This window comes from Trachemys scripta, chromosome 1, assembly GCF_013100865.1.
Source record: "Trachemys scripta elegans isolate TJP31775 chromosome 1, CAS_Tse_1.0, whole genome shotgun sequence".
Classification (NCBI taxonomy): domain Eukaryota; kingdom Metazoa; phylum Chordata; order Testudines; family Emydidae; genus Trachemys; species Trachemys scripta.
Window position 1 is genome coordinate 123,726,219 of NC_048298.1, and position 14,732 is coordinate 123,740,950.

Consider the following 14,732-nt stretch of genomic DNA (forward strand, 5'->3'; position numbering starts at 1 on the left):
AGTAGGCCCTTGGCAGAACTGGAAATAGAACTTAGCCCATCCTCTGTACCATGCTGTCTCTTTCTCACTTCTGTATTTATACATATAATACTCTCACTGAAGTCAGTGATTGTTTTACTTGGAAAGGACATGGGGGTCAATTCTGCAAGATACGAAGGGCCCCAATTCCTGTTCATGTCAGTGGGAGTTGAAGGGAGCTAATTATCATGCAGGAGGTCCCCAGCACCTTACAGCACAGGGCCCTTAATAAGAACTGTAGAAGTGAGATTTATATGAATGTTTTCCACTGTGTAATAGCTGTCATTTATCTGCTGTTGCACACACAGCTTCTGTGCAAGCATATAGTGAGTGAGACTTAGAGGTCAAATAATGTGGTGCAATGTTTGCATGTTTTTTAATGGCACCCGCTGTAAAATGAAAGGCTCGGGACTCTCAGGTGTCACATGCTTAAAATGTTGCAAGTCAGTGGCATTTCTTAAATGAAGTGGCAGGTCCCACTGATTTTTATTTCACTCATTTGTTTACGCCTGAGCCAGTGTTTGAACTGGAGTGTAAGTGGGAAGAAGAGAAGTGTTTATTCCAGACCCTTGCTTCACTCTGCTGTTGGTTGAGCAGAATAAAAAAGAAAAATAATGAGAAAAAGCTGTCTTGTTCTCTATATCTGTGTACAGTGCCTAGCACAAGGGATCGCTGATCGGGAGGCCTCTAGATGCTACTGCAATACCAACAAATTAAAGATGTCAAGAGTATCGTCCCTTTGGTCCTACGCTGAATGAATTTCATAACAGCAAGATGACAATACTTGAGGTTGTGGTTACCATAAGAAAATCATACCCATGGGAAGATTAGTGGCACCTGGCTGCACCTTATGCCTCTAATGCCCCAGGGGTACGATTATCTCATCAGATGTCATCTGCCAAGTCTTGTTGCTTAATTATTCAGCTGAGTAGTCTGGCCTTCGTGAGATCTTATGTGCATTTACATGCACACACACAGGCCACTGGAAGCATGTTCTTTAATACTAGTGTGTAGACATTGAGCTGAACCCTCAGTTGTGGTCAGTAAGTGAAGCTGTTTGGGGGAGCTGCAAAGTAGCCATGTGTGGTTTCACAATCATAGGGCTAGTTCTACAGCAGACCTGTCCTTATGGTTTAGAGCAGTCTCAGAACTACTCTATACTATGAAGGATTTCAATGGCTTCCTAAGGGTCATTAGTCCAGCCAAGGCTTGCCTGAGCTCAGCACACTCCAATCATGGCTTCTGCCACCCTGGGCACAACCCCCAACAAAACCTGAACACCTACGGAAATCCTCAGCTGCCCATTTAGAACCTTTGCCCTTTCCTCAGAGATGAGAACTTGGCCATAGTGACGCTTGCATTTATCACCTCCAGACAGGGTTGCTGTAACTCGCTGTAGCTGAAGCTGCAGATGAAAAAGGCTCCAATTTGTGCAGAATGCAGCTGACTGCCCTCTTCCACTAGCTAGGTTGCTATAAGCATATTGCCTCTGTGCTCCAGTCCCTCCCTGGGTTCCCAGTCCACTTCCACTGCAAGTTCATAGTGGCGGTCCTAATCCTTAAAGCAATTAATGGAGCAAGTCACAGCTACATTAGAGACCATATCACAGTCTACACCAAGCCAGCTGAACTCCTCAGGACAATGCAGATTATAAAGCACAAGACAAGACTCTGGTAAGAGCCCAGAGGTATGGCATTCTTGGTCGAGAGGATCTGGCTATGGAATAAACTTCCAGAGGAGATTAGGTTAATCCAGAGTCTGATGACCTTTAGGTCACAGTGCAAGAACTTGCCCTTTGATAAATCTTTTCCAACATAACTAGAATGACAATAACCTGACCCCAGCCCTATCCTCCCAAAGCAGAGCTTCCCATAATCAGAGAAGGGAGAAGAGAAAAAGACTCCCTGAAGCCTGCTAGGGACTTTGCTTTGTCAATCTAATTAACGTGGGACGTACTCAGATAATAAGGTGATGGGCACCAATAAAAGAAAACAAATCAAAACTCAAATGCTAATGATATCTCTTTTAGGAATGAAGAGGAAATTAGCGTGGGCCAGATCTAGCCCATTCTATTTATACAAATACCTAGTAATGTTAGGTTTATTATATTAAAATTACCCCTCACAACAGGTCTGGTTTTAAGGCAACAATAGCCAAAACTCAGATTTAAGTCCCATTCTCCATCCTTATCTTGCTTTGTTGTATGGCAGTATTGATCATCATACAGTATATAAAGTCATACAATGCTCTGGGACTCCCTTCACAGCAGGTTTGTTTAAGAACACCATTTCCCTTCTCTGAATTCTCTTGAATGTATCTTCCTATGTCATCCAACTTCAATATAACTTTATTGCAGAAACTTGTGTGGTAACTTTGTTTTCTTTTTCTTTTCTTTTTTTAAGTTTAGAAAAGAAAGAGATACAACAAAAAATGATCTCATGGTTGAGAGGGTTCTTTTAACCAAATAGTCACATGGCTCATTGGCATCCTGCCAGTAGAGTCATGGGAGATTCTGCCATTCCTCTCAAAATTATTTTAACCATGTCATGTCTGTTATCCGGTCCTATGCTATCCATCTTGCACTGTGATTCTGTCATCTATTGTGAGCTTAGCATGATCTGACTATGTCAATACTTGGATGGGAGATTTCCATACAACAGCTATGTGCAACAGGAAATAATGTTGCTGATATCAGCATGTGGCCACCCTTCTCCCTGGTTTAGTGCTGTGCCACTGCACCAGCAAGGAGGTGCCATGCTTCAGATGAGAAATGGAAGTGCAGACCCAACCACTTGTGGTCATTAATGATTCCTTGGATATCTTAGTAAAAGTAATGACTTCGCACTTATATTGCACTTTTACATTTTCAAGCACTCTGCAAACACTAATTCTAAAACCACCCTAGTCAGTGTTACCTCCATGTTAAAGATGAGGCAAACTAAGGCATAGATAAGTTAAATGACTTGTCTCAGGCCACAGTTATTCAATGGCTGAGACAGCATTAGAAATCAGAACTTCTTGGTTCCTAGGCCAGGACTTAACCCATTAGGCAAAGTTGCCTCTTTAGGGGCGTTTATCTCATCATCATCACCAAATTCCAACCCACTTCACTGTATTTGGGTTTTCCTAATTTCTTCCTTCTGTTTCAACTGGGGATAGTCACTGTCTTAAGCGTATGTGCTGTGGTGTTGTGTGCTATTAATCAGCTGTTGCATTCCACCCCAATGGTGGCTGAAATGATCCTTGCCAAGTTCACATGAATGTTGGATTAATTCATTTGAGAGCCTTGAATGAAAGACACTAATGTTAAATATTAGTAGCATTTTATAATTATGTCTCACTTCAGCCAGGAAAGAAGATCTATTATCCAGTTCCAGGTCTGCAATGCTTAAGTAATTATAAATGAAAGACACCTCAAATTGTTTTCCATGCCCTACTTGCAGACAGACAGTATTTATATCTTTATGGCTTGTCTTTACTTCCAGACTTGAAGGGTGCACTGCCCCACAATGCCTTGCACATAAAGAACAAATGCCGCAATGTTTTTGAAGTGTTTTCCCCCTTAAAAAAATGCACTATTTTCATGTTAGCTCATACTGGCTCCATAAGCCATAATGATTATTTCAATAACCCAAAAACTGATTTGGGGTTTTGTCTGACATGGAGGAATAGCCTTCTATTAATGATGCCTTGTCTGTATATTCCTATTCCATAATATGGTAGCCTGTGTCAAAGCTATCCTGGAATACTAGAAGAGCAAGAATCATGCTGACATTGGCTCTTAGTCTTCTCTTACGTCACCACAGTAACCTGGTTGATTTCACCGGACGTTACTCCTGATTCACTTCATTGGGATTTGGATCAGGCTCCAAGTGGGATCAGAATTAGGCCCTTGATGGTAAGATGACACAAGGTAAGGCTATTCCATAGTTTTGCACATTTATTGTGATGTAACAAATGGCCTCCCAAGAAGCAGGTGTTTTCCTGAATAGTTTTGTTATTCAGTCCAGGAATGGGTCAGCAGCAGGGAGTTAGGCACCAGCATTTCCCATATCTTTTGCGTTGGATTAAACCGCAGAACTCCCATTAAAGACACTGGCAGTTTTGTGGCTGAATTCCATGCAACTCTGTGAAAATGAAGTGTTCCCCCATTGAGTTTAATGGCAGCTTTGTGGCTAAACGTCTCTTGTAACAGGCTGAACATTTTAGAGGCACAGTAACAGTCACTACTGGACATGGTGCCACTTCACCAGGGTCAGTTCTTATCCCACATTTAGAATGTATAAGGCTAATATGTGCTCTCAGTTACACTCTTGAAATCCCATTTGATGTCCTTTTTCTGGTTACTTTGGCCCAGATCCTCAAAGGTGTGTAAGCACCTAACTCTCATTGCTTTCAAGGGGAGTTAAGCACTCAAATATCTTTGAAGATCTGGTCCATAGGAACTTTGGGCCAATTCAATACCTAAGTATCACCCATAATGCTTAAGTGGGATTTACCTGCTGCATAGGGTTTCTGCTGGATTTTTGTACAGGGTAAATTTTACCCTTTGTGAGGCTTCAGCTACCACTTAAATCTGTTCTATGGTCATTGGTTGAAAAGAAAATGAATATCAAAAGTGCAGTTGATAACTGGATACAAATTGTCTGTTCTACTGGTTCAGACTGTTTCCTGGACAAGACACATTAGCTCTCCAATTGAGGCCATGTCTTCACTCCCAAAACTAGGTGTGTTTTTACAGTGAGATAACTCATGCATTTTAGCTAGTTCACTGTAAATCCTAGTGGAGACAAGGCTCTGTAGTTTATAACCATGAAGTAGCTAAATGAGGCCAACCCTGGACGAGGCTGTAACGTTGACCTTGCCTAACTGCAGCATGCTAAAAACTACCAGCTCCATGTCTTCACTAGGATTTTACAGCAATGTAGCTTTCAGGCTGTGTGACGGGGTGTACTTGCCCCACACTGGACAGGAAGGGGTAAACCCCACAATCTGGGGAGAGAAAGCCACATCCCCCTCCCCTCTACTGGGCAGGTCCAAGTGCTGGCTTGGTATAAAATGGAGCAGCCCAGCCATTCTAGGCTGACCGCTGAAGAGGAAGGATGCAACTCACAGGCTTCAGCCTGGGAGCAACTCGAACCCCAGACTACGCGAGCCAGAGACACCGAGGCCCAGGCAGGCACCCAGATACCTGCGGACGCCCAAGGCAGGCTGGAGCTGCTGGGAGCAGTGCAGGCTGAGGAAGCCAGAGGCTCTGAAGATGTCCAGACCATAGCATCATGAAAAATGGTAGGAAGTAGCCCAGGGGAACTTGATGTTGGACCAGTTATTGAACCGGATCTTGAGTCAGCATGTTTCAGCCAGATTCCCCGCTGTCTCAGTGGCACACATATTAGCCACTGCCAGGGACCTGGGCTGGGAACCAGTGGAGTGGGAAGGCCTGGGTCCCCCTACCATGGCCACCACACACCGCCGCAGGTGGCAGCCCACTTCCCCAGCTCTAGCCACCAGGCTGCACAGCCCTGCTGAGGAGGGCAGCTTTATAGACTCTAGCCACTACTGTACGGCTCGAGTGGGAGGGTGCTTGTATTGACCCTGCACAACTGGGTTGAGGAGGTCAGTCATACTGACTGTGGCCATTAGGCCACACAGCCCAAGTGAGAGTATATTGACTTCAGCCATTAGGCTGTACTGCCCTCAGGCTAAGGGCGGACAGGCGGACATAATTGTGGGGCCTTGACACCTTTATCCCGCCTCAAAGGGAGATGGGGTGCACTTGCCCCATGATAGGCTGTAAAGAAAACACCCTTTTGGAAGTGGAGGCATAACCTGAGAGGGAGATGTGATAAAGATTTCTCAATGCTTTATATAGAGGACTGTGGTTTTATCCTACCAATTTTTAGGAAGAGAGGTGAACATAATGATCAGGATAGAAGACATGGACATTTTTTAAATTAAATCTGCAGCATTGTTTTGCATCCAGAATGTGGGTCCTCCTTTCCTCCATGTTTCCATTAGTGGAAATAAAAATTACAATGCATGTTCTTTGTCGTGAGTGAATATTGCTGAATATAGAGGCCCATTGCAAACCCAACCTGACCATCCACATTTGAGGGTGGGAGGGAGGGATCTATTATTTTACCTTTGGGGAAGAAAGGAGTGGGGAGGGAGAGAGAGAGAACTGCATGACCCTTGGGGGAATTAAAACGCTTACTGAGAATCCACTGGCCTTGTCTTTTGTTTGATTGCATTGTTTTGCCTGAGCTCCTGATCTCTATTAGCCTCCCATGCAGCCCAGGGCTTAACTCTGCAGCTTTCAATTACAAGTTTGACTGTTTGCCGGTATATTCATTCATGCCAGCTATTCGCTAATATGGCACAATCCAAATATCTCAAAGAACATGGAGATTTTTGCAAGAACATGGAAATCTTGGAATCCAAGATAGGGGTCTAGGCTTACTCTAAATCTTATTCTAAGGTTATAATGGGGAATCTCTGTTGTTTATTTTCCACATAGTGCATAGCTCTCTCCTGTTAGATGCTCTAGCCAAAATTATAAAATGTGTGTGCTTAAATATGGATTTGAGGGTAGGGTTGGGTGGAGCTATAGAGGCAGGGATGGGAGGAGAGGCAGCCAAGCAGCAAGGAGAATCGAGCAGACAGATGGACCATGAGCAGCCACAAGCCACCTGGCAAGGAGTTAGCAGGTGCAGGTGTACCTGCCAGCCTGGCGGGAGGAACTACTTCTGCGTGTTGGCCATACATTGAGGGCATAGCTACGTGCAAAAGGGTAGGATAGTGGAGAAATGACCTGCAAAAATTAGCCCAGGGTAACCAGCTCTGTACAGAAAGGTTCCAGAACAGATGCAGTGTAGCAACCTTTTGATCTAACAGCTGTTCCCAATGTTCCTTTACAATGACTTGGGAGAACTAAAGAATTATTATATTTTGGGGGTCAGGAATCTGTTCTGACAGTAGGTTAATCCCATTTTTAAAGCCATGTATACCCAAGAACAGAAAATAATCTGTGACATGCTATCTTTGGAATGCCATACTAATGGACAAATCTAATGGTTTTTGGTTTTACCATATAAAAACCTCTATTTGTCCAGTCTAGATGTAAACCTAACCCTTCTTGGTTTGGCTTCTGACTTTTCTTCCAAAATATTTTCTTCTAGAGGATTTTCCTTCTTTATTTTATATGCTAGCATCTTTGCATTAGACCATTTTCCCTGCTCACCTGAATAATTAAAATGATTTTATATTTATTTTAATATCTCCCCAAAGCAGTCTGTGTAATAATTTCAGGATGCCATCCTAGATTATGAACAATGAATGTAGCCACTCCCTTTTCTTTATTATTTAACACTTGACTCTTTCGATTTTCTACTGTTTCTGTTTTGTTAGGTGTATATCAAAAGTCTAAAGTCTGGATCCATAATTGAATTTCCCTGAAGTTCAGAATCTGGGGTTTGGGCCTAGATTATGACAAAGAGAGGAGCCAGTCATAGATTTACAATCTGGCTCCAAACCTCATCAAAGCAACAAGGTATTTAGTTTGGGCCGACCTCTAAAAGAAATTGGAGCCTCATTTTCAGAAGGGCTAAGAGGCCACACTTCCACTGGTTTCAGCTGGAGCTGTTGAATATTCAGCTTTTCTGAAATTAGGCTTCATATCTGTGTGTGACAGCTTTAGTGAGTGAGAACAGTCCATTAAAACAAATAACACCGTGAGGGACATGCAAGTCATCTTCAGCTATCTCTCTCACAAGAAAGTATTTATTGTAGTGTGTGTTAGGAAAGGCCACTCTCTTCTGATGTGTGAGTTTCCCTATGTCTCCAAGACAACATATCCCACAACAACCATGCAGTATCGAATCTCATTCAAAAGCCTCTTATTATTTATCATTTGTTTTACAGTAGTGTCTAGAGGTCTCAACAGAGATCAGGACCCAACTGTGCTAGGCACTGTGCAAACACCCCAAAGATCATAGACAAGATAGACAAAGTGTGAGCGGGGGATACAAAGAGATGAAGTAACTTTCCCAAGATCACACAGCATCTTAGTGACTGAGCCAGGAATAAATCCAAATCCAGTACCCTATCTAATGTACCATGCCGTGTGTGCATCTCCCTACAAACCTACACACAGCAGATGAAAATCTTTAGTGACCAACAGCCCTAATCTTTAAGGGTTCAGAATTATTATTTTCCTATTGCTGCATGAAAAACCAAAAGAAATCCCCTTTAACCTATCCCCTTAGAGTATGTAGTAGCCCCAGTAGCAGAGGATGTGGAATTGCAATGTTTTAGGGTATCAGAAGTGGCAACATCAGGAATATTAACAAACTCATACAGAGGCAGTTTTCTCTCCCTACATTTTGAAATCAGCCAGCACTGAGTGCTGCTCACTAATGTAGAAAGTTCTCTTTCTTGCGGTTTTTAATGTACGATCAGCATGAAGGCTTGTGCTGTTACTCTGTGTTCAAAAGGGTAATTCCCATTCACAGCAAATAAATCTCTGACTGGACAAACTCTCCTCCTATATCAGTACATAGCCCCATGTTCTACAAGCTGTAAGAAATGAATCCCCAAACAATGCATTCATCTTGCCATACGAAGGTGAATAGTGAAAAAAATTACACAGATGTTACCTCCAAACATTAGAATACAACCACTTTGTTTTAGAAGATGCTACCAAGAAACTATCTATATCCCCATTGTAGGAAAAGGTGCCACCTTGTATTATGCTTGATTTTGTCTCTTGGACATTTACACTAATCTGATTGATATTATTAAGAACCTCTCTTATTTTACATGCTTAATTTATCATAGTCTTTCCAAAATCTGCCTACCAGCAGTTTATTTGTATTTGAGTCATGTTTCTTTTTTAAAAATCATAAACGAATTGTTTCTGGTCACAAATGTTTACAATAGTGCAGAGGTCCCAATTATTACGATGCATGGACACAATAAGAATAACAACAAAATAATAACAACTTTGCCATATAGCATATTCACCATATACAGATGTATTTGATAAGATGTCCCTTTTCTAACCAGTTGTGACTATAACTAATTGCAACCTACTTTTTGCTCGACTAAGCAATGAAACCATATCACTGAGCCTACAGTGCACTAAAACACGTTAGAAATACACTGTTTGTTCTGATTGCGTTGGTTTTGTTGTATGCCTTTTGAAACAGAAACGCGGTGCCCGCATAGAAACAGGCATACACCCCGTCTTCGTGAAGCCAGAGTTTTGCATCCTTCAGTACAAAGTACACAATTCTCTTATAAGCAGAAGCAGTTACAACGGTCATATGCTTGTGCGTATCAGACTAGAATAGAAAGATCCGTAGCGAAATGAACCTCATCACTGGCAGTCCCTTAGCAACGGGAGAAGCAGCCTCCCTACACAAATGCAAACGGAAAGAGACCCCAGTAGGTAATTCTCAAACAGCCTCTGCCATGCTTTAATCTTCAGACGCTATCATTAGTAAGCCAGAGACATATGTTTGTCCACAAGATAAACAACCCAAATTCAGTAGGCACTCAACTAACCTCTCTCTATTTTAACTGTCAAAAAAAACCCCGCAAGGTATCACAATGCGTCAAGGTTTCCGTCATTTCTCACACTTTATTGGAAAGGAAGAGTTTAGCTGTACAAAACCCATTGTCTGGGACCCTACACAAAGAGTCAGGCTAACTAATACTAGCATGCATTTGATGGAAACAGAGGAATTTCAGGCGTTTAAATAATATTCTTGCTGGGCTGGAGAGGAAAGGAGCGAAGTCTTGCTTGCACACAGATGTGTGGATTGCAATTACATTCCTGTTTAGCCTGAGCAGGACACAAGGCTGTGTTCATACGGATTTATTAATCAAGGGACGTGCTTGTTGATTTCGGCTTTGCTTTGTTATGTGTCACCTCCTGATCCCTTTCCTTTCTGCTCTACTTGATTGCAATAGGGAGCAAGGCTCAGATCTCGCTCTAACTCCCCAAGTCCATTTCAGGCAGCGGAACAAGTGACCTGACTCACAGGATGAACTGGGGATGGCACAGGGAAGGGAGAGGGCATTATTTATCCCCAGCAAATTCTCATGGTCACAGATGAGCGCTCAGAAGATCTCCAAGTAGTTAGCTCTAAATAAAGCATGCCTTGCTTCCCTTGTATTCCCCCTCAGCAGTTGCCTTAGTATTATTATTATACTTCTATAGCTTTTGCATTCGGACCTTATAATTATGTCACACAGCAAGGGAAACCGCCAGCATCCCAGCATCTGGTGTGTGGTTTAAAACTTTTGTTTCAAGATTTGAACTATTTATAGAAGGAAAACTTTGTAGGATAGTAATTTCCTACGGTTTTGAGAAAATATGGCTACGTTTATATTAAAAGGGTTTTTTTATTTATTTATTATAACTTTTGACCTTCTAGAAAAGAAGCCAATGCTGTATTTTATAAGCAAGTGGTTACCTACCAGTAGACATGACCCGCATGGGAAAAACAGAGAGCTTTAGCTATTTGGTTTGATCAATAGCATCCAACTAAATTAAACCGAACATGGTTCCATAAATCAAGCGTCTTTAAAAATCAGTAGCCAAGGCATGTGCATTTCATTAAGAATTAAGAATGCAGAAATAGACATGTTTAGTTTCTTTTGATGGGTGTGTTTATTCTTTCTTCTCTTGCGTGGTGGAGGATTATGTTTTTCCATGGGCTACCAGAAACTAGAGATATAAACTGTGTGTGTATATATATATATATATATATATATATATATATATATATATATAAACGGAAAGAGGGCAAACATCTTAAAATTACACATGCACACACAATTCAGAGGGCAAAAGTTAAAGTCGTGGCATCATAAAAAACGTAGACTGATCAGGACACTGTAAATATGAAGTGAGCGTGAAATAGGAATCCTGAAACAGGTTTTACTTATTAGGCTGAAGGTGCAGGTTCAAGATCTCTTGAACGGACTGGTACCGTCTTTGGCAAACCTCGCAACCTCCCTCACCCACAGAGCCAGGTAACCCCAGCAGCTGCCTACTGAAACGTGCCTACCGCGTCTTTTATGTCCCTCAGACCCAGCCACGGGCCCGATCCTACATTCTTTATATTCGACCTGCCAAACCTCTATTGAAGTCAGTGGAGTTCAAGGTGCTCAACGATCGGACCCTAAAACTGTGCTCGGCTACTTCTGTTCTCCACATTACATGTGGTTAGCACGCAGGTGGCGTTGGGCGATCAGAGGCACTTGACATTTTTTGCCCTCATCCAGGGCGCAGTTATTTTCTAGCCCCTTCCACGTGTGAACCACCTGCGAGATGACTTTCAGGCGGACAGGAAAGCTAATGGGGTCCACTCCTGAGGTTGACTTTTTTCAGTCAGAAACACCTGACAGCCTAAAACCAGGGACAGCTAGCCAACCTGATGAGAGACCTTTAGGTCCACCAGCGCCGGCACTCACTCCAGAGTTAACAGGAGCCAAGAAAGCACATATGTGATTACAGGGATTTTATTTAAAGATCAAAACTATTTCCAGTCCCACAAACCCTTCCCCCTCCCAAGCCCCTTCCTCCCCCGACCACGAGAAAGGTTCTGGAGCCAGTCCTAACTCCTAAATCAGATCAGAGATCATTCATTTGGGAAAGCATCCAGTTATAGCAACGTATCGGTAGGTGCATTTGTCCAACCCTAGCTTTGTTTTCACAGGCTTTGATGATTTCTGCTTTAGTCTATACAGATGCCCCGGGCTGTATAACCTTAGGTCTGTATGTATATATATATTTTCCCCCTTTAAGAACATAAATAGATATTGCCCTTCCGGAGGCTTTTGCAATTCCTCTGGGAAAAGCTGGACCCTATGTCCTTTCCTCCTAAGAGTTCAGGTGTGCTTTCCCATCATTCAAGAGCTGACAAACTGTGACCTTCCCACGATAGCGTAAAACACTCGGAGATATGGAGAGCTGTGGTCTGTGCTCTGCCGGGTCTTAGGTAAATCCGCATCCCGCCTTGGGGAGAAACGAGCAGCTATCAACCAGCTTCTCCGGCTACCTGGCTGCATACCCCCCCCCTGACAGACTTAAAACATCAGTATCATCACACATTTCACAGACCTGCTACAATGCTATGTATCCCGGCTCCCTTCTGTCAACTCGCCCCCAGGTAGCTAGCGGGGTCATTTTAAAGAGTATTAAAAAAAAATCTGGATCACTTACAGGTAACTCCCACTGGTAAGGATGAGGAAAATCTGAGGGTAATACACTGAGAGTAAAACACTGCGAGATGAAAAAAGGAGCATGGCTGAATCCCGTTTATACTCTTGGAGTTCGCTTCCTTGGTTATTCCTTTCTGGCCCCCCCAGATCGTTATTCCCCACCCGTTTTGGTGTCAGCTGTGGCCTTTTTGCTTGAATCTGAGTTGGAATCCAGTCCCTTGGGCGTGGGGGGGGCTTGTTTGTTTGTTTGTTTTGTTTGTATTGTTGTGCCTAGTTTCCCCTTGGTGCTAAAGCGTATATGTTGCTGCTGCTGCTGCTGTTGCCTCTGGTTCTGGAATGCTGCCTGTCATGTCTCAGTGGTTGGAAGCTGTTAGAGAGTGGGTTCGCTTGTTGGAATGATGATGGTTTAAGGGATTTGGATGGCAGAAAGTGCCTCTCTCTCTCTCTCTCTTTTCTCTCTAACTCTCCTGAGACTCCAAGCTGCCATTGGGCAGTCAGTCACTGCAATCCGCCTCCTTTTTTTTCTTTTTTTTTTTTTCTTTTAAAGGGGAGGATGACAATGGAAAGACACTGATCTAGCCAAAGCTCTGCATTCTAGCTGTGTGCACTGCCTGAGACCTCCAGATACATCTTGCTTTGAAAACAAGCCTCAGCAACTTGATCATGTATTTTAAACAAATCATCCGCTCTGTAGGCTGCAGGCTGCGAGCTCCGGTGCCGTGTAGATGGCACTATTTCAAAAGCTCGTGGTTAGAGGATGCTGAGGGGACTGGGCAGCTACAAACGCAAAACTTAGTTTGATTAAATTGTTTTATTATGGAAGGCTGCCCCCCTCCCCATCTGAAACAACGCGAGAGAAGCTGGTGGAGGGAAGGATCTGTTATTATAGCCTCCTGAGTTGAAAATTAAACATTATTTCAAAGGGTCCTTTCAGAAAGCCAATGTTTATATAGTCGCCTGAGTAAAAAATAAACAAGCAGGCAATCCTTTGAATCCTAATTTTTTACTGGCTTGGAGTTCGGGTGGGGGGGAGTTGGAGAAAATGAAGTAGCTTGTTTGGGGGGGGGGTTATAGTCCTTTGCCAACATGCCTGGTATCTCTGAGCGGCTCAGGAGGCATCTTCGCACACACCGCTCACATTTCACGTAGAATAAGATTTTCTTTATCAGAAGATGAAAGTTTGAGGAGCAGTTTCATGTGCTGTTTAGTTCCCTCTTCCCTGTATTACTTGGAGGCAGTCTACGTATGTTCTCAATGTTCTCGCTGTTTACTACATTATTATGTTTTCATAGGATTAGGTAATAAATAATATTACACCTAACGTGTTTCTGAACGTATTGCAAAGTCAGCCAGTAACTAATACGTCAGTGAAAAGTTTGTGATGAACAATTATTCTCACTTTTTGCGCTGTTGGGTGTTTCCCTTATTTGGAAAAATCATGGGGCACTGTATTTGTTAGTGAGGAGAATTGTGGGGAAGAAAGACACGTTAGAGTCCAAGAATTGGAATTGGAAAAGGAGCCCCGAGAGAGAAATATGTATAGCAGGTACTTTAGCATAAAGGGAGCGGAAAAATGCACCAGGTCTCTCATTTTTACAGTTTTCTTTAGTCCATATGTAAATTATGTGTTTTCTCATGTTAGTTCCCAAATAATTGCACGAGTTTTCTTTAACTTGGGTATTCCAAATATCGTGAAAGCATCTCTTGAGAACACGTAGCTAAATATCTTTGGGTGTCTGTTATGCAATAAAGGAATCCTCCAAATGACGTTACGGTTGCAGACTGAGTCTAAAATAGTTACATTTTCTCTACCTATATTATCAGAATCGTTACTATTTTTTGTTTTATTTAATCACTTTCATCTACAAGTTTAATAGCATCCGTTAGTATAATTAACAGCTTGAAAAATATAATCTTAGGGAATAAGGGGAAACGCTTTACATTGTTTAAAGGGTTTAAAGTTTAAGTTGGATCCTCTAAATTGTCATATTTCTTTGTAGTACATACATATATACGTTCCGCTTTCCATCCCACTCTCTCATATACATATTTATATGTATGCGAGTAATGATTTAATTACGTGTAACTATGATAAATGTAAATCAGAAGAGTTTATAACAAATGTTTTTTTATTTTATTTCTAGCATGCTTTTACAGATTGACCATTCAGATATATTTTAAAATGTTTTCTCTTTTAAAGAAGAGTCAGATCCATGTTTAAACAGTAAACCTTCCCCACTTGGTACTGTAAAACCTACTGAATGAGGTGGTAACATTTCACCTGGCGTAGTTGAAACTAACATGATTTGCACATCTGTAACTGTAGAATTAGGACCGGTATTATCTATAGCGTTAATTTACAATACATGACTAGATTAACACTCTAGAAAACAAAACAAAGTCATGCAATTTATTCTTTTGGAGTGACACTACGAAATGGTAAAACGAGAAATAAGTGGAATTAAATTCCATAAACTTCCCTC

General features: G+C 42.2%; 1 protein-coding gene across 2 annotated transcripts in view; it reads right to left on the reverse strand.

The window, feature by feature from the left end:
* WNT7B (Wnt family member 7B) overlaps positions 1-14,732 on the reverse strand; it is a 136,656-nt gene that overhangs the window by 115,478 nt on the left and 6,446 nt on the right. The window contains exon 1 of one of the 2 annotated variants that reach the window (XM_034758171.1): positions 12,251-12,333. The exons of the other annotated variant lie outside the window; for it this stretch is intronic. Within the exon in view, the coding sequence (XP_034614062.1) occupies positions 12,251-12,333 (83 nt within the window). Of the gene's footprint in view, positions 1-12,250; positions 12,334-14,732 lie in introns of those variants that run through there. 2 annotated transcript variants of the gene reach the window in all.